This window comes from Oncorhynchus masou, chromosome 18, assembly GCF_036934945.1.
Source record: "Oncorhynchus masou masou isolate Uvic2021 chromosome 18, UVic_Omas_1.1, whole genome shotgun sequence".
NCBI classification, from domain to species: domain Eukaryota; kingdom Metazoa; phylum Chordata; class Actinopteri; order Salmoniformes; family Salmonidae; genus Oncorhynchus; species Oncorhynchus masou.
Window position 1 is genome coordinate 59,218,226 of NC_088229.1, and position 26,769 is coordinate 59,244,994.

The 26,769-nt window shown below is 44.5% G+C and overlaps 2 protein-coding genes across 2 annotated transcripts in view; one reads left to right on the top strand and one right to left on the bottom strand.

Annotated features, from left to right (window-relative positions):
- Positions 1 to 24,904, top strand: part of sema4gb (sema domain, immunoglobulin domain (Ig), transmembrane domain (TM) and short cytoplasmic domain, (semaphorin) 4Gb) — a 37,984-nt gene extending 13,080 nt beyond the window's left edge. Inside the window, 15 exon segments of the mRNA XM_064923967.1 lie at positions 5,331 to 5,479; positions 5,933 to 5,995; positions 6,340 to 6,438; positions 6,603 to 6,696; positions 6,837 to 6,950; positions 8,500 to 8,654; positions 11,053 to 11,228; positions 12,717 to 12,855; positions 13,244 to 13,466; positions 13,629 to 13,744; positions 13,853 to 14,007; positions 14,552 to 14,613; positions 15,074 to 15,831; positions 15,834 to 17,171; positions 21,377 to 24,904. Of these exon segments, the coding sequence (XP_064780039.1) occupies positions 5,331 to 5,479; positions 5,933 to 5,995; positions 6,340 to 6,438; positions 6,603 to 6,696; positions 6,837 to 6,950; positions 8,500 to 8,654; positions 11,053 to 11,228; positions 12,717 to 12,855; positions 13,244 to 13,466; positions 13,629 to 13,744; positions 13,853 to 14,007; positions 14,552 to 14,613; positions 15,074 to 15,831; positions 15,834 to 16,097 (2,567 nt within the window). The 3' untranslated portion in view covers positions 16,098 to 17,171; positions 21,377 to 24,904.
- Positions 24,905 to 25,070: 166 nt separating this feature from the next.
- mrpl43 (mitochondrial ribosomal protein L43) lies at positions 25,071 to 26,564 on the bottom strand. The gene is made up of 3 exons (XM_064923969.1): positions 26,297 to 26,564; positions 25,986 to 26,092; positions 25,071 to 25,620 (listed from the first exon to the last, which is right to left on the bottom strand). The coding sequence occupies exons 1-3, from the start codon at positions 26,425 to 26,427 to the stop codon at positions 25,403 to 25,405; spliced, it is 456 nt and encodes a 151-aa protein (XP_064780041.1). The 5' UTR covers positions 26,428 to 26,564; the 3' UTR covers positions 25,071 to 25,402.
- Positions 26,565 to 26,769: the final 205 nt, after the last annotated feature.

Here is a 26,769-nt window from a genome sequence, read left to right on the forward strand (position 1 = left end):
CATGCTGTGGGGATGTTTTCCAGCAGCAGAGACTGGGAGACTAGTCAAGATTGAGGGAAAGATGAACGGAGCAAAGTACAGAGAGATCCTTGATGAAAACCTGCTCCAGAGTGCACAGGACCTCCGCCTTGGGTAGAGGTCCACCTTCCAACAGGACAACGACCCTAAGCACACAGCCAAGACAACTCAGAAGTGGCTTTAGGACAAGTCTCTGAATGTCCTTGAGTGTGCCAAGCTTGCAGCATCATACACAAGAATACTCGAGGCTATAGTTGTTGCCAATGGTGCTTCAACAAAGTACTGAGTAAAAGGTCTGAATACTTATGTAAATGTGATATTTCCGTTTGTGATTTTTTTATACATTTACTAAAATTACTAAAAACCTGTTTTTGCTTTGTCATTATGGGGTACTGTGTGTTGATTGATAAGGGATAAAATTATTTAATCAATTTTAGGATAAGGCTGTAATGTAACAAAATGTGGAAAAAGTGAAGGGGTCTGATTACTTTCCGAATGCACTGTATGTATATAATGGTGTGTATAGACAGTATGTGAGTCTTGACTAGAATACAATATATACTGTATGAAGTGAGTGAAACAGTATGTAAACATTATTAAAGTGACCAGTGTTCAATGACTATGTGCATAGGGCAGCAGTCTCTAAGGTGCTGGGTAGAGTCCCGAGTGGTAGTGGGCTAGTAACAGTGATTAAGGTTCAGGGCAGGGTACTGGGTGGAGGCCCGGCTAGTGGTGACTATTTAACAGTATCATGACCTGGACATAAAAGCTGTTTTTGAGTCTCTCGGTTCCAGCTTTGATGCACCTGTACTGTCTCCGCCTTTCTAGATGGTAGCGGGGTGAACAGGCCGTGGCTCAGGTGACTGAGGTCCTTGATAATCTTCTTGGCCTTCCTGTGACACCGGGTGCTGGAGATGTCCTGGAGGGCAGGCATTGTGCCCACGGTGATGAGTTGGGCAGAACTTTAACTTTTACTTTCTGTGCTTTGGTTCTGTCCAGCTCCTTTCCCCACCTTACCGTGTGAAGGAAGAATAAATTCCCTGTAAACGGTAATAGTCTCTGTCATCCTTACCCGCACCTACAATCACATACCTTTTCTTTACTCCACGGGGAGTTGAGTTGTAGCAGGGTTTTGCGTTCCCTCCTCCAAGAGGTGTACATAACACCAGACCACGCTCTAGAGAGCCCTGCAGTTGCGGATGGTGCAATTGCCGTACCAGGTAGTGATACAGCCCGATAGAATGCTCTCAATGGTGCATCTGTAGAAGTTTGTGAGGGTCTTAGAGGCCAAGCTGAATTTCTTCAGCCTCCTGAGGTTGAAGAGGCACTGTTGGACCTTCATCACCACACTGTCTGTGTGAATTTACTATTTCAAGATGCCAGTGATGTGCACGCCGAGGAACTTGAAGCTTTTAACCCTCTCCACTGCGGCCCGATTGATGTGGATGGGGGCGTGTTCTCTGCTGTCTCCTGAACTCTAAGATCAGCTCCTTCATTTTGTTGATGTTGAGGGAGAGGTTATTTACCTGGCAGCACTCTGCCAGGGCCTTCACCTCCTCCCTATAGACTGTCTCGTCGTTGTTGGTAATCAGGCCTAACACTGTTATGTCGTCAGCAAACTTGATGACAGGAGAGGGCTGAGCATGCACCCTTGTGGGGCCCCCATGTTGAGGATCAGCATGGCGGAAGTGTTGTTGTCTACCTTCACCACCTGGGGTCGGCCTGTCAGGAAGTCCAGGACCCAGTTGCACAGAGCAGGGTCAAGACCCAGGGCCCCGAGCTTAGTGATGAGCTTGGAGGGCACTATGGTATTGAAGGCTGAGCTGTAATTAATTAACAGCATTTTGTTCATCAAAGAAGGTGTTTAGGTTGTCCGTGAGCGAAGGCGTTGGTGTCCGCGACGTGGCTGGCTTTCCCTTTATAATCTGTGATTCTCTGGAGTACCTCTCACATATGTCTTGCTGACACTTTGTCCCTGTACTGTCATTTGATTGCCTTATGGAGGGCATAGATGGTCTGTTTGTACACGCCCATGTTCTCAGTTACCTTGCCGTGTTTAAATGCGGTGGTTTGCGATTTCAGTTTTGCGTGAATGTTGCCATCCATCAATGTTTTTTGGTTTGGATAAATTCTAATTGTCACAGTGGTAACAACATCCTCTATGCACTTCCTGATGAACTCAGCCACTGAGCCAGTGTATACGTCAATACTATTCTCAGAGGCAACCCGTAACATTTCCCAGTCTGCGTGATCAAAACGATCTTGAAGCATAGATTCTGATTGGTCAGACCAACGTTGAACAGTCTTTACATGGGTGCTTCCTGTTTAAGCTTCTGCCTGTAGCCGTCCCGGAAGGGGGAGTAGCAATGGTCAAGAGTGCTCAATGAGCGAGCAGCTTTGGTTGCATTTTCCTCAGATTTCCTTTATTAAAGTCCCCAGCTACAATAAATGTTGCCTCAGGATATGCGCTTTCCAGTTTGCACATAGTCAAGTTTAGTTCCTGAGAGCTGTATCAGCTTGGGGCTGATATATCTCGGGAGGTAATGCGGTCGGCATTTGATGGTGAGATTTTCCAGATCAGCAGAACTTGAGTTCCTGTCACACCCTGACCTTAGAGAGACTTTTTATTTCTCTATTTGGTTAGGTCGGGGTGTGATTTGGGTGGGCATTCTAGTTTTTCTATTTCTTTGTTGGCCGGGTATGGTTCCCAATCAGAGGCCGCTGTCTATCGTTGTCTCTGATTGGGGATCATACTTAGGCAGCCCTTTTCCCATCTTTTAGTTGTGGGATCTTGTTTGTGTGTAGTTGCTTTCTGCACTGCATGTAGCTTTACCTTCGTTTTTGTATTATTTTTTTTCCGGTGTCATTTAATAAAAGTAAAATATACGCCTACCACACTGCACCTTAGTCCAATCCATCTCTAAGCGATCGTGACAGTTCCTGTACGTTACCACAATCACACCACAAGTAGTTAATCATGAAACATACTTTACACCTCCACCTTTCTTTTTCCCGGAGAAGAATTCTTTCTTCCTGTCTGTGTGAAGGATGGAGAACCCGGCTGGCTGAACGGACGGGGACAGTATATCCAGAGAGAGACATGATTTCGTAAAACAGAGTATGTTACAGTCCCTGATGTCTCTCTGGAAAGAGATGCTCGCCCTGAGCTCGTCTATTTTATTGTCCAGGGACTGAACGTTAGCGAGTAATATACTTGGAAGCAGTGGATGATATTCACACTTCCTGAGTCTGACTCGGAGCCATGGCCATGGGAAGATGTTTTGGATTAGGGGTGCTGTTGTCAAAAAAATATTTTGATTTATTTTTGATTTATCAGGGGGTGCCATAGCACCCCTAGCACCCTTACTTCCCGCGGCTATGCTAGGAGCCCACTCCTTATACCTCTTCTCCGGCAGTGGCGTCTTGGAGCAGCCCCCGGGATGACTGGAATTGCCTCAGGGAGTTGAAAGAAAGGATCCAATTTAGGGAAATCTAATTTCTGGTCGAAATGCTGATGAGTGATCGCCGATCTAATATCCAGAAGTTATTTTCGGCTCTAGGTAATAATGCGAGAAACGTTCTGAGCAAATAATGTAAGAAATAACATACACAAACAAATCAAATATGCAAAATTGGATAGGAGCTGGAAACAGGGCGACCATGTCTGTCATCGACATCATATATAAGCTCCCAGTAATATTGGGTAAACCACCAATATTTCAGCATTACAGTGCCTTCTCCAGGGTAATATCATGAATGCTTTTTTAACCACATGGGAGCATCGATCGATGAGTCTTCTTTTAGCTGAACATGCAATTTGATTTATAGCACCTGCTCACAACCATTGCATGTTTCTATGTTGTAAATCTTAATATCGTGGGGTAGTAGAAGTGATGGTTGTGTTTGACATGGGGTATTGGGGGAGGGCATTTTAAGACCATTCAGCAGGAGATGTGCCCCAGTACTGTCAAATCATATAAGCGTACAAATGCCACAATTAGGGCAGTGTGCGTGTGTCTGTGTGTGTGTGTGTGCCATTGGGGGAAGGGGTGCACAAGAAGGGTTGATTAGGGTTATCTCAATCACTGCATATTGTACAGAGCCTGAGCTTCATATCCCTTGAACAAATACAGCAGGCAAGCAACACAAGGTTACACATTTCTTTCATTCCTTTGTGTTTTGACCTTAATTCATGGAAACAGATCAAACTAAATATTTTATCAGTAGTCTGGAACCTCTGAAATGGGGGCAAGCTGCTCCGTTTCTACGAAGTGGTGAAAAAGAGGTCATTGTTTTCATCTAGGCTGCTATATTTAAAGATGTGATCTTATTTAGTGGTGAGGCAGATAAGACCATATTTTAATTGTGAGTAGCAGCACTGAATGTTCATTGATGGAGTTTGAAGATAAAAAAAGTGAGGAATATGGGATGGAAAAAGAAAGAGAGATTAAGAACGGGATAGAGGCGGACAGAGATGACCAGAATAAATGTGAGATGGAGCGAGGGAGAGTTGAACAAAAGGAGGGAGGAATAATGGAAAATACACTGAGGAATATGAGTCAGCATGGTGTAAGATGGGTATAATAATTTAGCACACATCCTCCCCTCCTCTTTAACCTCCTCTCCTCCTCCCCTTCTCCTCTTCTTCCTCCTTCCTCGACCCCCCCCCCCCCGTTTTCCTTTCCTCCTCCTTCTTCCCCTCTGTTCCTCCTCTCCTCTTCCTCCCCCCTTTATTATGGTGAATTGATGGGAGTATGTCCCAGGCTGCTTGCAGTAATAAGAACTTATATGCATGACGTCCCACATATTGATTTACTGGGGACGGATTCACGCTGGTCACAGTCAATCTGACGCACTTCCCATTTACTTCTGATAGAAAGCTAAGCTACCGGAAAAAATGATGAATCGTTAGAAAACACAACCTGATATAATGTCACCGAGACCATTGGAAAGAGGAGGTATGTGCATAGTTGTATATTCCAACTATATAACTGTAAGTACAACTTTAAGAACAGACAGTTTTATTCTATGAGGCAAGACTTACAGCAATACCTAAGACTGGAAATCCACCAGATCCAACATAGTAATATTTGGGGAATGTTTTGTCGTTGCGCTATATTTTCTTATTCTGAAAGTGGAAGCATCAACTTGTGGGTCTAGTACTTGGCAGTAGTAATAATAATTCTAGTTTTTTCCAGTAACAACACCATTCTGTGACTTTATTTGACCATGGGTAAATTGTGCAAATACCACAATGCAGGTTCAGTTAAATCGACCCCAAAGACTCAGTAAGTTTGTGTGTTTGTTTTCAGGCCTGTTAGGTTGCCAGCGTTTCAGCAGCCCATCTCAAAACTACAGCACACTACTACTGGAGGAGGACAATGGGGTGCTATACGTGGGGGCTAGGGGGGCTCTCTATGCCCTGGACACCACCAACATCTCCACTCCTGGCAACCTCACGGTGAGTGCCGGGATGCTAACTTGCTAACGTTTAGATCGGCAATTAAGTTGTATTGTATTTGTAACTGGTTAGCTGGTACAGCACATCATATCACATGACCGTTATGTTGCAATTTGCGAAACTAACCCTCTTTCACAAATCTTTTTCTCTTTCACAACTTTTAAACAGCACAGGCTAATAATAGCCTTAAGGAGATTCAGTAAATCCTATTGTGCGTTCATTTTCTTCAGTTAAGGCATTGGATTAAATGCATGGGGCAAGTTTACTCACGGGCCAACATAATAGATTAAAACACAATGTAGTTGATAGGAGTAACTGGAGTATTAAAATTGAGTATTCACTGGAATATTAAAGAGCAGCATTCACTGGTATTTAAATGTTGGCATTTTACACTGTCCTTCCTCCCACTACCTATTTGGATGACATGAGAGGTCATTCTTCTCCCCCTTACAGATTGACTGGGAAGCTTCGGCCGAGCAGATGAAGCAGTGTCTCAACAAAGGAAAAGACAATCAGGTACAACCCATTGCATGCAGCTCACACCGCTCAACACACTCTCTCTCTCTCTCTCTCTCTCTCTCTCTATCTGTCTCTCTCTCTCTATCTGTCTGTCTGTCTGTCTGTCTGTCTGTCTGTCTGTCTGTCTGTCTGTCTGTCTTGTCCTGTCCTGTGTCTGTGTCTGTCTCTCTGTATCTCTTTCTCTCCTTATTAAATGGTATAACAATGATGTGCTGTTGTTATTATAATGTAATAATGTAGTCCTCATACAGAAGGAGTCAAGTGAATGTGTTAGCCTGTGTCTTCTTGACTAGGTGGATGCTATGTAGATGTATAACCATCCTGCGTTGTCTCTCCTACAGACTGAGTGTTACAATCACATCCGCGTCCTACAGAGGTACAATGAGACTCACCTGTACGTCTGTGGCACGCACGCCTTCAGGCCCCTCTGTGCTTACATAGTAAGAGCAGTTCTTCCTGTTGCTGGAAACTTCCCTGTTTACATTCTGGCTTCCAACGTACTGCCCATTAGCATGCTGTGTTATCTGTTTTGTTATGGTGGTGGTGTGATTTATATTCCCGTAGTGTAGTTATTGACCCTCTCTCTTCTTCTTCTCTCTATCAGGATGTGGAGCGCTTCAGTTTCTCCTCTAGCTTCGAGGAGGGCAGGGACAGGTGTCCCTACGACCCAGCCAAGGGCTACACCAGCCTCCTTGTGGGTAAGAACCTTCATCTACTCCTTGGGGTGCACTATTTTGTCCTAACCAAGCAGTAAGAAGAAACTGAGAGACACTCTTCGATCTCCTGTTCTGTGTCCTCTCTCTCTGACCCCTCCATATCTCTCTCTGTGGTCTATCAGACGGTGAGATGTTCTCAGCGACCCAGTATGAGTTCCGCAGCTCTCCGGACGTTCGGCGGAACTTCCCCTTCCCCACTCTGAGGACAGAGGAGGCCCCGACCAGGTGGCTGCTGGGTAAGGACAGATTATGGCCCATCCCTGGTCACATTTTGTGGCTTGATCCCTACGGTTATGCAATTTTGGAATACCAATACCATCATTTTGATTCATAATACTACAGCTATACGGCACTAGGCAGACCTGAGGGTATTTTCAAATACACAGCCAAAAAACAACTACTTCAAATAGACATGGTTGCAAATACATGCAAATGCTTTCCAGTTTCCAAATACATTATGGCAATATTCAACTACTTGTGAAAATAATTCAAGAAACTTTGTCAAAATACACTATATATACAAAAGTATGTGGACACCCATTCAAATCAGTGGATTTGGCTATTTCAGCCACACCCGTTGCTGAAATGTGTATAAAATAGAGCAAACAGCCATGCAATCTCCATAGACAAACATATCACTAGAATGGCCTTACTGAAGAGCTCAGTGACTTTCAACATGGCACCATCATAGGATGCCACATTTCCAAACAAGTCAATGTGTCAAATTTCTGCCCTACTAGAGCTGCCCCGGTCAACTGTAAGTGCTGTTATTGTGAAGTGGAAACATCTAAGAGCAACAACGGCTCAGCCGCAAAGTAGTAGGCCACACAAGCTCACAGAACGGAACCGCCGAGTGTTGAAGCGCGTAAAAATCGTATGTCCTCGGTTGGCAGTCCGATGGACGAATCAGAGTTTGGCAAATTCCAGGAGTACGCTACCCGCCGATATGCATAATCCCAACTGTAATGTTTGGTGGTGGAGGAATAATGGTCTGGTGTTGTTTTTCATGGTTCGGGCTAGGCCTCTTAGTTACAGTGAAGGGAAATCTTAATGATACAGGATACAATGACATTCTAGACGATTCTGTGCTTCCAACTTTGTGGAAACAGTTTGGGGAAGGCCCTTTCCTGTTTCCGCATGACATTTCCCCGGTGCACGAAGCAAGGTCCATACAGTAAGGGTTTGTCGAGATCGGTGTGGAAGAACTTGACTGGCCTCAACTCCATCGAACACCTATGGGATGAATTGGAAAGCCGACTGAGAGCCAGGCCTAATCGCCCAACATCACCAATGCTCTTGTGGTTGAATGGAAGCAAATCCCCTTCAGCAATGTTCCAACATCTAGTGAAAAGCCTTCCCAGAAGAGTGGAGGCTGTTATACCAGCAAAAGGGGGACCACCTCCATATTACTGCTCATGATTTTGGAATGAGATGTTCGACAAGCAGGGATCCACATACTTTTGGTCATGTAGTGTAATTGTTTCTAAATGTATTTAAAAGTAATTCAAATACAGTAAATAGTATTTGAAACCAGGTCTGGTGTGAAGTACTGGTCGATAACATAGGTCATTTAATATCCACTCCTTCATAATACAAGATCTTCCTTCACTTTAGCATTCTTGAGTTGATATACTGTGGTCATCCTTGCTTTCAGCCTACATTATCTCTATAGGAGTTGGTGGCATGGTAGCAGGTTGTCAATAACATGAATCTCTCCATATGTGCTTTGTCCGAAGTTGGACAGAAAATACACAGAATGATGGTGTGTTGCTATTGTATGAGCAGAGGCGGACTTTGTGGGCTCGGCGCTGCTGAAGGAGAGTGTCAACAGCTCGCTCGGCGACGACGACAAGATCTACTTCTTCTTCACGGAGAGGAGCCAGGAGCAGATGGCCTACCCAAGCCAGACCAGGGTGGCACGGGTTGCCCGCGTCTGCAAGGTAGGCCTGGAGGGGGACAGGTGTTATGTAATTTGGGGTTGCCCTAATTTGGGGTTGCCCTAATTTGGGGTTGCCCTAGAGGACGAGCTCAATGGCTGGAATGGAAGGAATAGATCAAACACAAGGAAACCAGCCATTACTATGAGCCCTTCCTCCGATTTCGCCCTCTACCAGCATTCTCCCGGAACAGCTTCTCTTCTCACCAAAACTCCAGGCCAAACCTGGAGGGTTGGCAACCTTATATTGGATTAATTTACTGTACTTCTTGTTTTCAGTTCTGAGGAGAGGAGTAGCGAGCTTGCTCTTGGAGTTGCTTGTGTTTTTCATTCACGTTGTGCTCTCACCCACTGAGTGAACTTCAGGTTGATTATTGTTCTCCTCACATCTTGGCTGCTTTCTGAAGGGCTTCACAGTTGCCAGGCAGGGTAGAAGCCCACCCAACCCCCGCTGCAATGGTAGACTCTCTTTCTCTCCCCACTTTCTCTCTCTCTCCTCTCCTCTCCCCTCTCGCTCCCTCCCCCCACTCTCTCCCTCCTACCTAATTTTACTGGAGATCAGCGTCCTCCTGTCAGACACTGTGCCCAGAAACCACTCCTGGAGATACAGAAAATGGTTGTTTCACTCCTCCTCCTTTCTCTTTGGCTGTGCCTGGTGTAACTGTAATCTTCATGCTTGCAGTCTCCCTATTTCAAAAATGCAGCTTTCTGGGAATGGGGTTAATGGCGACTCGGCACAGTGGCAGTCACCCATGATGATGATAGTTGCAGCGGCGGCAGATCCCCAGACACAGAACTCCCATTAGTCGCTAGCCAGAGACAACTGTAGGCGTGCCACTGGTCGGTCTGCTTCTCAGCCAATCCCCAACCTTCTTTTCATCGGCAACCCACATATGTGGTGTGCAATCTATTGCACAGCCATCCAGATGCCAGATGTGGCATCCATGCTTGAGGCGGGCCTACTTGGCCATCAGCCTATATAGCTCTCAGCCATAGCCCCTGCATGGCTTCTACCCCTTGTTTTAGACCAGTGCCAAGCACTAACACACCTGAACCAAGGGCTTGGTTAGTTAATAGGTTGATCAGGTGTGCTACTGTTGGGCTAGAATGAAAATGTGCACCACTTGGCACTGGTCCACTTCCTCCAATTTATTTTCACACAGGCATATCCTCAGGGTGCTGTGCTGGGGTCCTTGTGTCTGTTAACAGAGATTATAAAGTGACAACATGATTAGCCACAGAGCGTGTGCATTACAATTCACCTGACAGGCTGTCGTTAACATCACCACAACCAATATCATCACAACCAAAACATCTTTAGTTTTCTATACCGGCTACTTGTGCCTACTTTTGGATGACGGCCATCTTGTCTCTCTGCCCAGAGCTGGTTGCCAGCTCTCACCAGGGGTCTAATTCACTAGGGAGAAGATTAACCTTCAGTGCGGGTGTATTTCTCTGCTTAATCTTCTCTTTTTTTTGCATTGAGAACAACGCTATTGTTCTCGATGGATCAGCCCTTTTTATGTATGATTAATGTGTGCTATTTTGTGTTTGTTTTGGTTACTTTGTTTACTGTGACTACAGTGTTTTGCGGCGGATACAGTACTGAGTCTGGGTGGAGAGATGATAGAGGTCTGTGAAAGACGGAAATGAAGAGCGATGGGTGTATTAAAACCCCGCCACACAAAGAGGGGAGAAGTCTCTGCTCTAAATGAGGTGTGCTAAATCACTCTATTCAGGCTTCTTCTCCTCCCAGCACCTCGGCTGCTGCTGCCCGAAATTCAATTGGAGTAAATGTGTTCAAGTAGGCACACTGTGAGCCTCAACTGAACACTCTCATTCAATGGTGCTCAGTACTGCTTCTAGTGTGTGCAGTGGGGTTGTGAGTAAGTGTGTGTGTGTATACAGTATGTGGATGAGTTTGTGGTATGTGCACGTATGATCATGAGTAAACCTGTGTGTGTTACTGTATTAGTGTGTATCTGTGTGTGTGTGTGTGTTACTGTATGAGTGTGTATCTGTGTGTGTGTGTTACTGTATGAGTGTGTATCTGTGTGTGTGTGTGTTACTGTATGAGTGTGTATCTCTGTGTGTGTGTGTGTGTTACTGTATGAGTGTGTATCTGTGTATGTGTGTGTGTGTGTGTGTTACTGTATGAGTGTGTATCTGTGTATGTGTGTGTGTGTGTGTTACTGTATGAGTGTGTATGTGTGTGTGTGTGTGTGTTACCTGATGAGTGTGTATCTGTGTGTGTGTGTGTTACTGTATGAGTGTGTATGTGTGTGTGTGTGTTACCTTATGAGTGTGTATCTCTGTGTGTGTGTGTTACTGTATGAGTGTGTATCGGTGTGTGTGACTGATGTTCGGTCCATCTCTCCCTTTCTCCCCCCCCTCCCTTCCAGGGTGACTGGGGGGGCCTGAGGACCTTGCAGAGGAAGTGGACGTCCTTCCTGAAGGCTAGACTGGTGTGCTCCGTTCCTGACTACGAGCTCCACCTGAATGTGCTGCGTAGCGTCTTCGTACTGGAGGGCCCAGACGTACACAGCACTGTCTTCTACGGGATCTTTGGCCTGGAATGGTAAGAGAATGGAGCAATGGTATTTGTTGTCTACCATACCGCTACTGGATAATTGTCAACTGGCTTTATACTGTTGTGTAGTCATGCACTCATCACTTTGTATGCAGAGATTTGTGATCTGTTGACAGTGTAAGTAGATAGTAGTTGTGGTTATCAGATGGGAGATTGTAAGCTGATAGTGAATGATGGGGAGTGAGAGAGGCTGACATTGGGGCTGCAGGCTGAAGTAGGAGCATATCAATGACCCTGTCAGGCGAAGATCGGGTAGCAGGCAGCAGTGTTTTGTGTGTGTGTGTGTGTGTGTGTGTGTGTGTGTGTGTGTGTGTGTGTGTGTGTGTGTGTGTGTGTGTGTGTGTGTGTGTGTGTGCGTGTTCATATGCATAATCATACTGCATCAAACAGTCACCACGGTTCTGAGAATCAGTAAAAACAGACAAATATAGAATTGTCTCTCTCTCTCTCTCTCTCTCTCTCTCTCTCTCTCTCTCTCTCTCTCTCCCCCTCCCACTCTCTCTCTCTCTCTCTCTCTCTCTCCCTCCCTCCCTCTCCCTCTCCCTCCCCCATTTATGGCACGCTAAAGTGCACCTTTGTGAGTTACACCCATCACCATGTGTGTGACCTGAGTGAGTAAACGTGAGTAAGCCCTTGGGCAACACTGTATTACTCTGGGCAGACACCAGAAGAAGTCCTGGGTTGGCTGTTCGGGCTAAGGAGGACACACAATAGGCTTTACAGTGACTCACACAGGCTAATCCTACCTGCAAGCTAGGAGCATTTGGCAGTTATTTAACCTGGTTCCTATCTACTAGCACATACACAGGACAAAACTACTCTTTCTCTCCTAGGTACTCCCCAACAGAGCCATGTCATGTGGCTTAGAGTGTGTGTTCCAAATGACACCTTACCTTGACCAGACTATTTGGTACTGTAGGAAATCGGGTATCGTTTTAGATGCGGTCATCCAGTCAGTCTTTCACCCAAGCATGTAGTCCCAGGTAGTAAGACTTATGCCAACACAGTTGAGAGTACATGACTCAAATACACATTGAATACGAATAAAGCACAAGCTTAGTGCTGATATACAGTAAGACAAGAGCTTACCCGTCAATGACGTGGTGCCAACTCCCCATATTCCTGTTGAAGACAAAGGGAAGAAGAGAACAAGGAAAAGATGACTGTTACCCAAAACCAAACCCCCACTTTCCTTCCCACCAGTGGTGGGAAAAAATACTCCGTTGTCATACTTGAGTGTGACTTTACATCACTGCTTCCCACCCACTGCAGCTTTCAGTGAATTATCTACTAAAACCTTACCAAGTCTATTGACATTTTCTCCCTCGGTGAGTGGATCACTGATGTGTTTGTAATTCGTTTTGGGTGGCCGGTGGCCGTTACTTTCCAAGAACCAGCTTCAATGTTTTATATAACGTTGAATTATTATTCTCTGACTTTTCTTCTGTGTCTTGGGGCATTTCTTTTTTCTCTCAGGAAAAATGTCAAGGTGTCTGCGGTGTGCCAGTACTCCTTCACAGATATTCAGAGGGCCTTCGAGGGGCCTTACATGGAGGTGCAGGATTCCAAATGGAGGGAATATAGAGGGAAGGTTCCGGTACCAAGACCTGGCTCGGTAAGTCTCTAGGAATACCCCCTCAATCACCTCTTCCTCCCTCTCTTCCTCCCCTTTCCCCCGTTTCTTACCACCTTGGATCAGTCTCAATACTCTCTACACAGTGTCCTCCTTTCCTCGTCTTCTTTCCTTCATCTGAAAAGACTGAATAAGTGAAAGCAGTACTTAGACTTGGCTGTCACCTGACTAGTTCTTTAATATGCGGGTGTAGAAGAGGAAGCCACTTAATGCTGTTGAGGTGAGCCCTTGTCTATTTCTGTCTCACTCACTCTCTCCTGATCTGTATTGACTGCTCTCTCTTTCCCTCTCCTGCCTCTCTCTCTCTCTCTCTCTCTCTCTCTCTCTCTCTCTCTCTCGCTCTCTCTCTCACTGCCTTCCCTCCCTCCAGTGTATCACAAACATACACCGGTCCCAAGGCATCAACTCGTCCCGTGACCTCCCAGACAACGTGTTGACCTTTGCGAGGCGCCACCCCCTGATGTCTACACAGGTCCATCCCATAGGAGGGCGCCCCCTACTATTCAAGAGAAGTGTCAATTACGTCAAGATGGCCGTGCACCGGGTGGCAGCTCTGGACAGACACATATACACCGTGCTCTTCTTGGGAACTGGTGAGTCTGGCTAGATGTGTAATGCATAATACAGATTATTTTCTTGAACGAATGTTACATGAATGTTATATGAGAGTTATATCTATGTCATATCACATGAATGTTATTTGAACGTTGTATAAACGTTGGATGAACATGATATGTCTGTGTTTTTCCCTGCAGACGAGGGCTGGCTACACAGGGCTGTGGAGGTCGGAGGTCAAATGCACATCATAGAGGAGCTGCAGCTTTTTGAGAACCCTCAGCCTGTAGACAGCATGGTCATCTCCCAGACACAGGTACTATACGTTGCTCATACATGCTAAAAACACGTTTTCAAGCATTGTGCCTGCCATTTATAAGTAAATTGTTACCAAATAGTGTAACATGAGCTCTCGTTCCAACAGGGAAGTGTCTATGTGGGCTCCAACTCTGCAGTGCTCCAGGTCCCCTTGTCCTCCTGCCAGCGCTACACGTCCTGTTTCGACTGTGTGTTTGCCCGGGACCCCTACTGTGGCTGGGACGGGGCGCTGTGTGTGGAAATATCCTCACGCACAAACAGGTGAGGGCAGGCACACGCACACACACACACACACACACTAGTGGGACACCAGTGAGTGAGGCTGGGGACTGTTTTGTGTCTGGAATCATTTACTCTGCATGAGTGAGCGTCAGACATTTGAATCTTCATTACTGCTGCAGACGTATCAGACTGTTCGGCGGTTTTCCTGTGGATTCGCTGAAGTGCTTTGAGCACCGCATTAGTTTGAGAGAGTTTCATTCCAATGAAAAGAAACCTGGCAGATCAACTGCTATCATATTCTAATAGGCTCTGCTTAGAATTTTTGTCGTTGCTTACTTTCTTTTGTTGACTTTAACTGAACACACCGTGAGGTACCTGTATAAAATGGGTGGATTGTTTGATTACTTAAATACACAACCCAACATCCTATTTTATGTGTACTTCAATGAGTAATATGTAATGACTCCTGTTCAATTGTCCTACCGTTTCTGTGTTACTACTTTGTCTGCGTGTACAGTATGTGTGGGTGCCCACTACCCTGGAAGCATAAATGAGAACTAACATTCTTCTGGCTCCTATTCAGCTCCAATCTAACCCAGGATATACAGAAAGGCAACAGAGGCTGTGACAACAGCACAGGAGCTGGTATGTACTGAGTACACACACACCATACACTCACACACCACGCGTGTGCGAATCGCTCTCAAACACATGCATCATACATTCACATTCACACACACACACACACACACAAGTTCTATTTTAAGGGATATCACAGCATTAATATATTCCGACATGTGGCTCTTTTGCCCGCAAACCCAGACCATTTAAAGGCCATTAAGGGATTTCATGAGGTGTGCAGCGCTTTTACTACTCCCCTGGGCTGCTCCACTCACTTTAATCAGTTCCTCTTACATTAAATTAGAGGTCAGATGATCGGGCTGTCTGCATTGCGGGGTTCTGTCCGCTTTCAGAAGCTTACTACGAATAAAGATGAGAAGTGACGCTGAAAGGTTTATATGTCCTGCTAGCTCTGCTTTGATAATATGACCTGCCATCTCTTTACATCTCTCTCTCTCTCTCTCTCTCTCTCTCTCTCTCTCAGTAGTCCACCGCAGGCGTACGGTGATGTCTGGGGATGACATCCTCCTCCAGTGCGAGCTGCGCTCCAACCTGGCCATGCCCCACTGGACCCTGGATGGGCACGAGCTCCAGGGCTATGACCTCGACTCGGGCCACCGCGTGGGCACCGATGGCCTGCTCCTCATAGGCGCCCGGGCCGACCAGAGTGGAGACTACCACTGCTACGCCGTGGAGAACGACGTGTGGGTGCCAGTGAGGCTGTACACGGTGAAGGTGCACCCTGACCTGCCCTTCCCTGTGGGGCCAACAGTCACGACGAACACTTTATCAACCACCGCCACTACTGCCCCACCAAGCACTTTTCTTACCCCCAGCACCCCCACCGAGCAGCCCCTGCCCTCCCCACCTGCTCCCCTCCCCTTTGGACCCGAGTTCCAGACCTACAGGCACATGGAGGCCATGTACATCTCCCTGGTGGCTGTGCTGGGCGGGCTGTGCCTGGTGCTGACCATAGTGTTGCTCTACGTCAGCTTCTGCAAACGAGGGCCCTACCAGGGCCGCAAGTACTCCCAGGTGGGGCTACCCGAGTCAGGGGCCGCAGCCGAGAGGAAGAAGAGCTCCCACTCTCATCTGGAGCTCAAGACCATGTCCATCAACTGCAACGGCAGGCAGGACAGCAAGCGCGGACGCCGCTCCCTGTCGGCTTCTAACGTAGACGAAGTGGGTGACGGCTTCCTTCAGATTGTGCCTGGGGGAGGGTCTCCGGGAAAATCGCCGCCCCTCCCGCCCCACCTCTCCCAATGCCGCCGCCCCTGCCTTCCTCGGCGTACGCATCGTCAGAGTACGCCAACGGGATGTCGGCCACGTTACCCAGTGTCCTTCGCAAGATGAACGGCAACAGTTACGTGCTGCTGAGGCAGACGGCGGACCCCGAAGGGAGCACGTCTCCCCTTTACCACTCGTTCACCGAAGAGCTCAACCGCATCCTAGAGAAGAGGAAGCACACACAAATGGATCCCCAGCTGCCAGATGAGAGCTCTGTCTAGCCCCACCCCCTCACTTTCCCATTGATCTGTTTATTGGTTTAACCCAACTACCCCAGAGTGCCCCCAAGAGGCAGGGAGGTCGAACTTTTGTATTATACTGCTGCTCCTTACCCAGTGTCAAAGCAACTTGTGGGAGTATCCATCCCTAAAACTCCATGTGCAGCTTCCTGTGACTCGAGACGAGTGGTCCACGTAATTTCCCTCCTGAACACTGGAGTAAAGAAGACATTCTGACTTTGACCAAACTGGAGCAGTCATTGATGTAGTCATGGTAACCATTTTGGACACACATTGTACTATTACATGGACCCTTTGATTGACTTTCAAGGACTTAAGGTCACATACATGATACATACACAAGTTAGTTACAATCCTACCTCAGATCCTTACCCTATTGGGGAAGTAGGGTCAGTGATGGTCTGGTCAGCAGGCACACTGACAGCGAGTGCTGTGCCGTATCGTCGGACACGGGACGATGAGAGCCCAGGTCATATGACCAACGACCATGGAGTGAGATGGTGATGCACGTAAGACTGTGAGGAACTACCAAATCCGGTATGAACATTATAGACCATCGTCTAAACTATTGAGTTCGGAGAACAATGGGTACAGTAGTTTAGTGCCATACACGTCTAAGATGGCTGTTATTGACCCAGGCCTAACAGAACTTCATATGAGAGCAAATATGGTTGGACAAGTAATACATTGCAGTCATAACTTAATACCACACACTTATCTTCATTTTCTTTTGTGCTTTATGTAAATAGCAATAGTATCGCTGTGGCAGCCATCAGTAGCAACAATGACAGTTGAAATGGTTGCGCCGAAACCAAATTGAAATGGAACTTTTTAGCATCTTTGTGTTGTTAGCGTCGGATTGTGTCAAAGGGGGAAAACAGCAGTATGGATAGACGGCAGGTTTTATCTAAACGTGGCGGGATGAAGACTATCATTAAAGAATGAAGACAATCTTTAATGACTGATCTCTGGTCAGATTGATCAGAGAAACTGACTGGTGATAATGATGATGATTGCCAGAGATGTGTGAGCCCAACAGGAGACCAGAAGGCAAAGGTAAGACTGAGAGAAAGAAAGAACCTTCTCAAATTACTATGAACATGCACATTGTCACTGTCATTTCAACCTTTTTTTGAAAGTCAAAGTCCACCACCACCAAACATCAGCTTTCATGTTCCTCTCCATGAAAGATGAAGGCGATTGCGGCAGACATATTGATGTACACAGTTTAGCAGATGTTGTAGCGGGTGCAGTGAAATGCTTGTGTTACTAGCTCCTAACGGTGCAGTACAAATATCAAACCATTAAAAACTAGAAATTAATGTCAGAACAAATCCAGATAACAATCCCAAATAACAGTGTATCGGTAATCCAAATGCAATCTATTCGTAGGTACGGAAGCTTTCAGAAACCATTCATACCCCTCGACTTATTCCACATTTTTGTGGTACTGCCTGAATTAAATATATATTTTTCTCACCAATCTACAGACAATACCCTATAATGACAAAGTGAAAACATGTTATTACACATTTTTACAAATGTATTGAAAATTAAATACAGAAATAGTTTATTTCCATAAGAATTCATACCCTGAGTCAATACATGTTATAATCACCATTGGCAGTGATTACAACCGAGTATTTCTGGATAAGTCTCTAAGAGCTTAGCACACCTGGATTGTACAATATTTGTCCATTATTCTGTTTACAATTCTTCAAGCTCAAAATATCAAATTTGTTGTTGATCATTGATAGACAGCCATAGATTATGAAGCCGATTTAAGTTAAAACTGTAACTAGGCCACTCAGGAATATTCAATCTCATCTTGGTAAGCAACTCCTGTGTATATTTGGCCTTGTGTTTTAGGTTATTGTCCTGCTGAAAGGTGAATTTGTCTCCCAGGGTCTGTTGGAAAGCAGACTGAACCAGGTTTTCCTCGAGGATTTTGCCTGCGGTTAGCTTTATTCCATTTATTTAAAAAAAAAACTCCATAGTCCTTGCCGATGACAAGCATACCCATAACATGATGCAGCGACCACCATGCTTGAAAATATGAAGAGTGGTGTAACGGTTTTCTGTAGGTGAAGGAGAGTCGGACCAAAATGCAGCGTGTAGATTGCGATCCATGTTTAATGAAAAAACGTAAAACACGAATCAATACAACTACTACAAAACAAAAAGAACGTAACGAAAACCGAAACAGCCTATACTAGTGTAAACTAACATAGAGACAGGAACAAGGACACTAAGGACAATCACCCACGAAACACACAAAGAATATGGCTACCTAAATATGGTTCCCAATCAGAGACAACGATAATCACCTGACTCTGATTGAGAACTGCCTCAGGCAGCCATAGACTATGCTATACACCCCACACAACCCCAAGACGAAACACACCACAAATAAACCCATGTCACACCCTGGCCTGACCCAATAAATGAAGATAAACATAATAAATATAGACCAGGGCGTGACAAGTGGTACTCAGTGATGTGTTGTGTTGGATTTCTCCCAAACATAACACTTTGTATTCAGGACATAAAGTTAATTTCTTTGACACATTTTTTGCAGTTTTACTTTAGTGCCTTATTGCAAACAGGATTCATGTTTTGGAATCGTTTTATTCTGTACAGGCTTCCTTCTTTTCACTCTGTCATTTAGGTTAATATTATGGAGTAACTACAAAGTTGATCCATTTTCAGTTTTCTCCGTGCCGTTCAACTCTGTAACTGTTTTAAAGTAACCATTGAAATTCACTGCCTGACTGAGGGACCTTACAGATAACTGTATGTGTGGGGTACATCGATGAGGTAGTCATTAAAAAAATCATGTTAAACACTATTATTGCACACCGAATGAGTCCATGGAACTTATGTGACTTGTTAATCACATTGTTACTCCTGAAGTCATTTAGTCTTTCCATAACAAAGGGGTTGAATACTTATTGGCACAGGACATTTCAGCTTTTCATTTTTTATTAATTTGTAAAAATGTCTAAAAACATAATTACACTTTGACATTATGGGGTATTGTGTACAGGCCAGTGACACAACATCTAAATGTAATCCAATTTAAATTCAGGCTGTAACACATCAAAATGTGGAAAAAGTCAAGGAGCGTGAATACTTTCTGAAGGCTCTGTACACCAAAAAGATGTACTAAGAATATTATATACAGTAGTAGATGTATTAAAATAAGTTACGTGAAGAATACAGTATATGGATACACAATGTAAAAAACAGTATAAAAGAAACAGTCCAGTCCAGATTCCATCCCAGTTTGATGTTGCTGCTATGTGTCCTTTGCTGTCCCAAGCTGGTGGCCACATGCCAGATGAGCTATAGGACCTTCGCACAAAAAAAGACCTGCGTCATTGTTACTTAACCTGCAACACTCTCTCAATGTTTACGTGACATCAGTGTCAACGCAAAAACAACGTATGCCGCTAGCGACGACCTAGTCCACTGCTCCATTTCCTGGAGAGTCCACTCTGACCAAAGCAAGTAGTGGTTGTGTCTGAAATGGCATCCTTCTCCATAAAGTGCACTACGTTTAGTGCACTATAGGGAATATACAAGGTTCTGGCCAAAAGTAGTGCGCTACATAGGGAATATGGTGCCATATGGTGGAATATGCATCCAGCATAGGAACAAGATCACAAACAGCCAGTCAGTCGGTACTCTCTAAACATGTCAAGGCTTGCCGTGTCAAATAAAGGCCTTTCCTCATCACAGTGAAGTGTGCAATCAGCTCTTGCCCGGCTGCTCCCTGGTGGCTCGCAGCACAGCGCGCCGGTTTGTGTATCTGTTACTGCATTGCTGATGGTAACAGCGGTGCTTGGCATCGCTCATGGGCTGGACTCCATAGAGACACCAAGTGAAGGCTTGTTGTCCTTTTCTGTGTGGATTCTATCGAAGGCGGCCGAGCGGCACAGGGAAACATTTGACCTGTGTGTCCTGGACATTGATGAAGTGAGCTGATAGAGTAGGAGAGGGAGGGTGTGTGCATATGTGCGTGTCTGTATTTGTGTGTGGGAGGGGGGCTGTCAGGAACTGCTTTGCACCCCAAGAGGTTTCCCGCTCCCCCTCCTCCTAACCTTCTCCTAACCCTCTCTCCCCCTACCTTTATTCCCTCCCTCTCTTTCGTTATATCCTCCCTTTTCCATTCCCTGGCCTCTCCACGTTACAGTATCATCATCCCCTCCTGTCCTCCTTTTCTCTCATCCCCCCCTCTCCCCTAGAGCAGGGTTTCCCACACTTGGTCCTGGGTTCCCACTTTGGGTGCACGTTTTTGGTTTTTGACCAGCATTATACAGCTGATTCAAATAACCAACTCATCATCAAGCTTTGATTATTTTAATCAGCTGCGTAGCGCTCGGGCAAAAACCAAAACGTGCACCCGGGAAGGTGGGGGACAGGACTGAGTTTGGGACACTCTGCTCTAGAGGACTCTGCTGAGTTCACAAACCTCCATGATAGCACCCCAATCAATTAAGCCTGGCCTATAAACAGTGCCTGTGACCTTGTCTTTGGAAAGGGGCTACTGCAGTGTTCCTAAATCCTGTTCCCTGTGCCTGGAAGGACCCACCGGGTGTGCGTTCTTTGTTCTCGCCCAGCACTAATGAAAACACCCTATTCAACTAATCAAGGGCTTGGCAGTGATTTATGTTGAATCGGGTGTTTTAGTGCTGGGCTATAACAAAGACGTGCCATCTCCCATTGGTCATTATAATAGCCGAGCAGAACCTGGTTGTTTAGAATATTTATGCAGAATGATATGTGTGTCATTACACATGCAGTTTTCACAAGGTGTCTCGGTGGAAGTGTAAAAAACACAATGACACAGGAGCATTATATTAATGTTGTTCAAAAGCTTGTCTACAGCAGGGCTCAAAAGCGAGCCGGATGAATGTGTTTTGCTTATCTTATTATCTTTTCATGTAAAATAAATAATGATGTATCGAAGGTGCAATCACACAAATGAGGGTAGGTTGAGCGTGTTCACTCAGCCTATGAATAGAACATTCAAAGTTGAAAAAACAAACAGGACATTTATGACTAACTGGGCATTTAAACTGCAGGGCATGTCATTTCTCATTAGAGGTGATTCACTGATGTTGTCATGTTACGTTTAAAGTTTTAACAGAGAGAAGTTAGTTTAAAACAAAAGAAAAACAGACATGCTGTATATGTAGAGTGTATTGCTGCCATATTAAGTCTTTATGCCTGCTGTTTTATATTGCATCTGTCTTTAGATATGCAAGAAGCCAGATCACATTGATCTCCGAAGAGATGGAGAAGATGGATGGAAGAAGGAGTGTGTGAGGAACCCTGATGATCTGAGCCAATGACTGCTCAAAATACACAGAAGGACAATCAGCACGTGAAATCTCCAATGGCAGGGGACTTGGATATGGTTATTGTAGTGTACTTACTACTTACGGTCAATTGGAAAATATGCTGGCTACTACAGTCAAATTACGCACCTCCAGTATATACTGTATGCCCCCATAAACATTGTGGAACACTTATTTCAACAAACATACTCGCTCACGTCATACTGTACAGACATGACAACATTCAAATGGAGGTTTAGACAAAGGCCCAGTGCAGCCGTTTTTATCTCAATATCAAATAATTTCTAGGTAACAATGAAGTACCTTACTGTGACAAAAATAGCTTCTTAGCAAAGGGCAATTTCTCAAGCAAGAATGTTGCTATGACTGTCTGGGAGTGGTCTAAGTGGGGAGGGGGAAACTAGCTGAAAACTAGCTGATATTGGCAGAGAGGTTTGGAACTCTTTCCTATTGGTCTAGTAACTATGATGTCACCAGACAGGCCAAAACTCCATCCCACTAAAAAAGGCTGAAAACTCAGGCAGGCTTTTCAAACAGCTCTTACACTAAAAAGGGAAGGATCATCAATGTCACAGTATTATTCCAACCTCAGTGTGAAAATACAGTATAAATAAAACAGAAAAATCGAATTTTTGACTGCACTGGGCCTTTAACTCCACATCACCTACAGAATACATTTGAGTTAACATTGACTAAATGATTCATTTGCGTTATACCTCTTGCGAGGAATTTTCTTGCTCTGTACATAAGGAGATTTAGTATACTCTTGTAAAGTGTTACATCAATGTGTTACATACATGTTATGTGTTGTTTTCAGGTTTTCTGGCTCGGTGTAGATATGACTACTACTTCACAATCTACTTAGTATTTTATCAGCCATGTAATTGGCCATGTCATTCGTAATTATTTGGCCAGCATTGCACTTGAGGAGAAAATACAATTATCATACAAGTACCAGTCAAAAGTTTGGACACACCTACTCATTCCAGGGTTTTTCTTTATTTTGACTATTTTCTACATTGTAAAATAGTAGTGAAGACATCAAAAGTATGAAATAACACATATAGAATCATGGTAACCAAAAACAGTGTTAAACAAATCAAAATATATTTTATATTTGAGATTCTTCAAAGTAGCCACCCTTTGCCTTGATGACAGCTTTGCACACGCTTGGCATTCTCTCAACCAGCTTCATGAGGCAGTCACCTGGAATGCATTTCAATTAACAGGTGTGCCATGTTAAAAGTTAATTTAGGCCTCCCGAGTGGCGCAGTGGTCTAGTGCCACTAGAGATTCTGGGTTCGAGTCCAGGCTCTGTCACAACCGGCCGCGACCGGGAGACCCATGGGGCAGCGCACAATTGACCCAGCATCATCCGGTTTAGGGGAGAGTTTGGCTGAGAGGGATGTCCTTGTACCATCGTGCACTAGTGACTCCTGTGGCGGGCCAGGCGCAGTGCACGCTGACATGGTCGCAAGGTGTACGGTGTTTCCTCTGACACAAGGGTACGGCTGGCTTCCGAGTTAAGTGGACATTGTGTGCAGTGCGGCTTGGTTGGGCTGTGTTTCGGAGGAAGCAGGGCTCTTGACCTTCGCCTCCATACAGGAGTTGCAGCGATGAGACAAGACTGTAACTACCAATTGGATACCATGATATTGGGGAGAAAAGGGGTTAAAAACCACAGAGTGAAGGAAAAGCAGCCAACAAGTGCTCAGCATATGTGGGAACTCCCTCAAGACTGTTGGAAAAGCATTCCAGGTGAAGCTGGTTGAGAGAATGCCAATAGTGTGCAAAGCTGTCATTAAGGCAAAGGGTGGCTACATTGAAGAATCTCAAATCTATTTTAATTTGTTTAACACTTTTTTGGTTACTACATGTGTTTTTAGTTACTTCCATGTGTTATTTCATAGTTTTGGTGTCTTTAATATTATTCTACAATGTAGAAAATAGTACAAATAAAGAAAAACCCTTGAATGAGTAGGAATGTCCAACCTTTTGAATGGTACTGTATGTTGTAACTGTTTTGTGCAACTACCCATAAAGGATAAAAACACTATTTTGCATCAGACTGACTGGAAATAATCCTGTGTGTCAATGCCCAAAGGCGAAGTCAGTACAGTACAGCATTATGCAAAACATGTTCCAACAGCGTCCTTTTGTCTCGACAGCATGATACCCAATAGTATTGCTGTTGGGTGATGATGATAATCAAAGCCTTGGTCATGTTCATTAGGACACGCAATGGAAAACGTTTTATACAATGCAAAGACCAGTAGTCCCTCCCTATTTTAGTCTGTTTTGGAACCTAATGAACACGACCCTGTTTTCTCCACAGACCGCTCAACATATCATAGTGAGTAATTCACACATATGATTGTGACAGGGTATGGGGGTACAGCACAGGCTGAAAGACTGGTGGGAAAAAAGGCAAGTCTGAGTGGCGGTCTAGGGCCGTAACTAAGCAACAGCAATCTTTATTTAGAGCTTTTACACCCATAGAGTCAGTCAAGCTCTGACAGTTCTCATTGGGGGGTAAAAATGTGATTTGAGAACTCTACTCTGGTCAGTCTCTGCTGCCTGTAATCGGTGTGTGATAAATAATTAGCTATGTTAATACTAGTGGCAACCCAACTCCAATCAATAGAAAAAACAGCAGTCTGTTCAGTAGATGTTCTTAGGATAACAGACTGTTAGCATTTTTCCCAACTTAAATAACTAGTATGAAGTGGATTCTATTAAGGTTAACTCCTGTTTTAAGTCCACCCTACATTCTGACAGGTAACCGTTAAAAAACATACCCGAATGAAGAGGCACAATTTTACATTTTATTAATTGTTTAAACTATAATCTAGAACACTGACTTCACAGCCGGAAAATGTAATGCCATCCTCTTTGGTCACCAAACAAATTGAGAACACATGACCACATGACTGTAATTGCTTTGCAGTCACAGGTGCACTTCCTCTTCCCTTCCACACTCATGACTCACGCACCCTTTGCATTTTACACAATCAACCTTCGGATTATACTATTTCCTTTCCTGTGACCAGTCACACGCAACCTGTCTGGAACTCATCCATCAAGTTCAACCAGAAATCCTATCTGACCACTTCTTTTACAGCACCACCCACAGCTATGTTTTCATCGGCAGACAATCAACAGAGTTCATACAAGACATGCTTACAGTCAAGTCGTTGGGAACATTCCCTGTTCTCTTATTGATGGGTAGCTGATAGAGACGTTCAAGAGCCATATGTTTCTGGGTCATTCCACAATGTTTAGATGGTTTTGGAGATTGGCAGACATCTTGTAAGTTGAGATTCTGTCTGAACTGTGGTGTAATGGCAACTTGAAACACTGCTGTTGGTGTAAATGAGTACATCTGCTACATGCCATGGAAAATAAACATCTCTACAATGTGTCTAAGATTGTCTGTCGTAGTCATCTGTAATTATTTTGATGTGTCTTTCAGAGAACTCAGTCGACTGATTCAAACGCTTGAACAGTTTAAATGATTATCCACGTAAATACCTAGCCTCGCAGGGTCTTAAATTAGCCCCTCCCAAATGATCACAAATTAGTCACTTCTGAGTCTAAAACATTGACCACTTTATTCTATTCGTAAAACACAGCTGCAGTGAGCAGTTTGAAATACTGGTTTGGACACAAACTGTTCTGTATGCACGCCACTGATACCAGTTGACAAGCCTCTGATTACTGCAAAATTCATTCAAACGAAAAGGGCAGATTTGCTATAACATATCTGGTGATTCAGGTGTTTCAGAAACACAATGGCTTGTCTGCCATGGAGTTGCTCTGGACAGTTCTGTGGAGAATGGACACCTGACTTAAAGTCGTTCTACCACTGATGAGGGTGACGATAACAGGCAAAAATATTGCCAGTATTATGAGGTTTCACAGTCTTTAGTTGGCCTGCTGTTTCTGTGGTCCGATTGGTCCAATGGACAGGGGTCGGTTAGTGAAGGGATGCCATTGGCCCTGGATGCTGGGGCTGTCTGTGTGGATGGGCTTGCGGATACGGATGATATCCAGGCCAGACTGGTTGGTCAGTTTGGTTATTAACTCTGCGATCTGTTGAGACGTCTTGCTTGTGATGGCTTCCTCCTTCACATTGCCGTTTACTGCAGGAAAACACAAGACACATTCACAATTCCTCGAGATGTGGGATGTTTTGATAAAACATGATCTGCATCACATGAATATCCAAACTGCAATAATCACAATGTAATGTAAAAATGAATTTAAAAAAAAAATTCTATACAACGGACATTGGCTTTCACTGCACAATGATCCTGGATCACACTCAATGACAGATCATGAACGGTTTGGCTCTCGCGCCACCTACAGTAATGTTTGTGTAATGCATCCACAAAAATGTGACGAGTTCATATTACTGTAGCAGTGAATTCTGATATGGCGGAACAATATTTAATACACCGACGTGAACATATTTCTCCATACAAAATATCACTTAATTCACACTTACAGTATTCTGCAACAATTTTAGGGATCCTGCAGGACTGAGGAGATACGTAGACAACGGTTCCAGGGTTCTTTTGGGCAAAATCCACCACTCCTTCTTCGATGAATTCCCTAAGAAAGGATTTGTTGATAATCATTTACATTTTATTAATTTAGCAGATGCTCTTATCCAGAGCGACGTACAGTTAGTGCATTCATCTTAAGATAAATAGGTGGGACAATCACATATCACAGGCATAGAAAGCACACTAGATAATAAATGGTAACTAACCACAATAGGCTAGATAGCTAGCTAGATAGCTTAATGACACTAACCTGGCTCCCAGAGAGCTCTGTCCATTCTTGGAGAAGATGAGGGAAATGCGCTTCATTTGACAAACATACCGACCCACCCCGTTTTGCAGAACACTTTGTAGGAAGCGACTCGGAGTGCCTCTAGATGTCATTTTGCAATATTGATAAATACTTTGACATCTATATGAATGTAAAACGTGTATGTTTAACTTCCATGGACTAAGTAGCTAAAGGACGATTTGACGGGCATGAGAAGAACATGCAGTCCGTCAAGTGAAAAGTCCGGGCGGAAAGACAAACACAGGAATCAATACATGTTGAATTAATTTATACATGTTATACATTTGAGTTGGATTTTCGATGTAAAAAAAAATCAAATATGAATATAAAATAGATTTATTAATCACAAACTTACAATCAAAGCGTTCTCTTTGTATGATTTATGTATGCGATTAGAGTACTGGTTTGATGGCTTTGTTTCACACGGACGTATT

What these genes read in the sequence shown, in the direction of transcription:
- mrpl43 (XM_064923969.1), bottom strand. Translation starts at nt 26,427, where the DNA reads ATGACATCTAGAGGCACTCCGAGTCGCTTCCTACAAAGTGTTCTGCAA. An exon ending in CAGAGCTCTCTGGGAGCCAG is followed by an intron (nt 26,093 to 26,296) that starts GTTAGTGTCATT and finishes ATCCTTTCTTAG; the next exon opens with GGAATTCATCGAAGAAGGAG. An exon ending in TAAAATTGTTGCAGAATACT is followed by an intron (nt 25,621 to 25,985) that starts GTAAGTGTGAAT and finishes GTTTTCCTGCAG; the next exon opens with TAAACGGCAATGTGAAGGAG.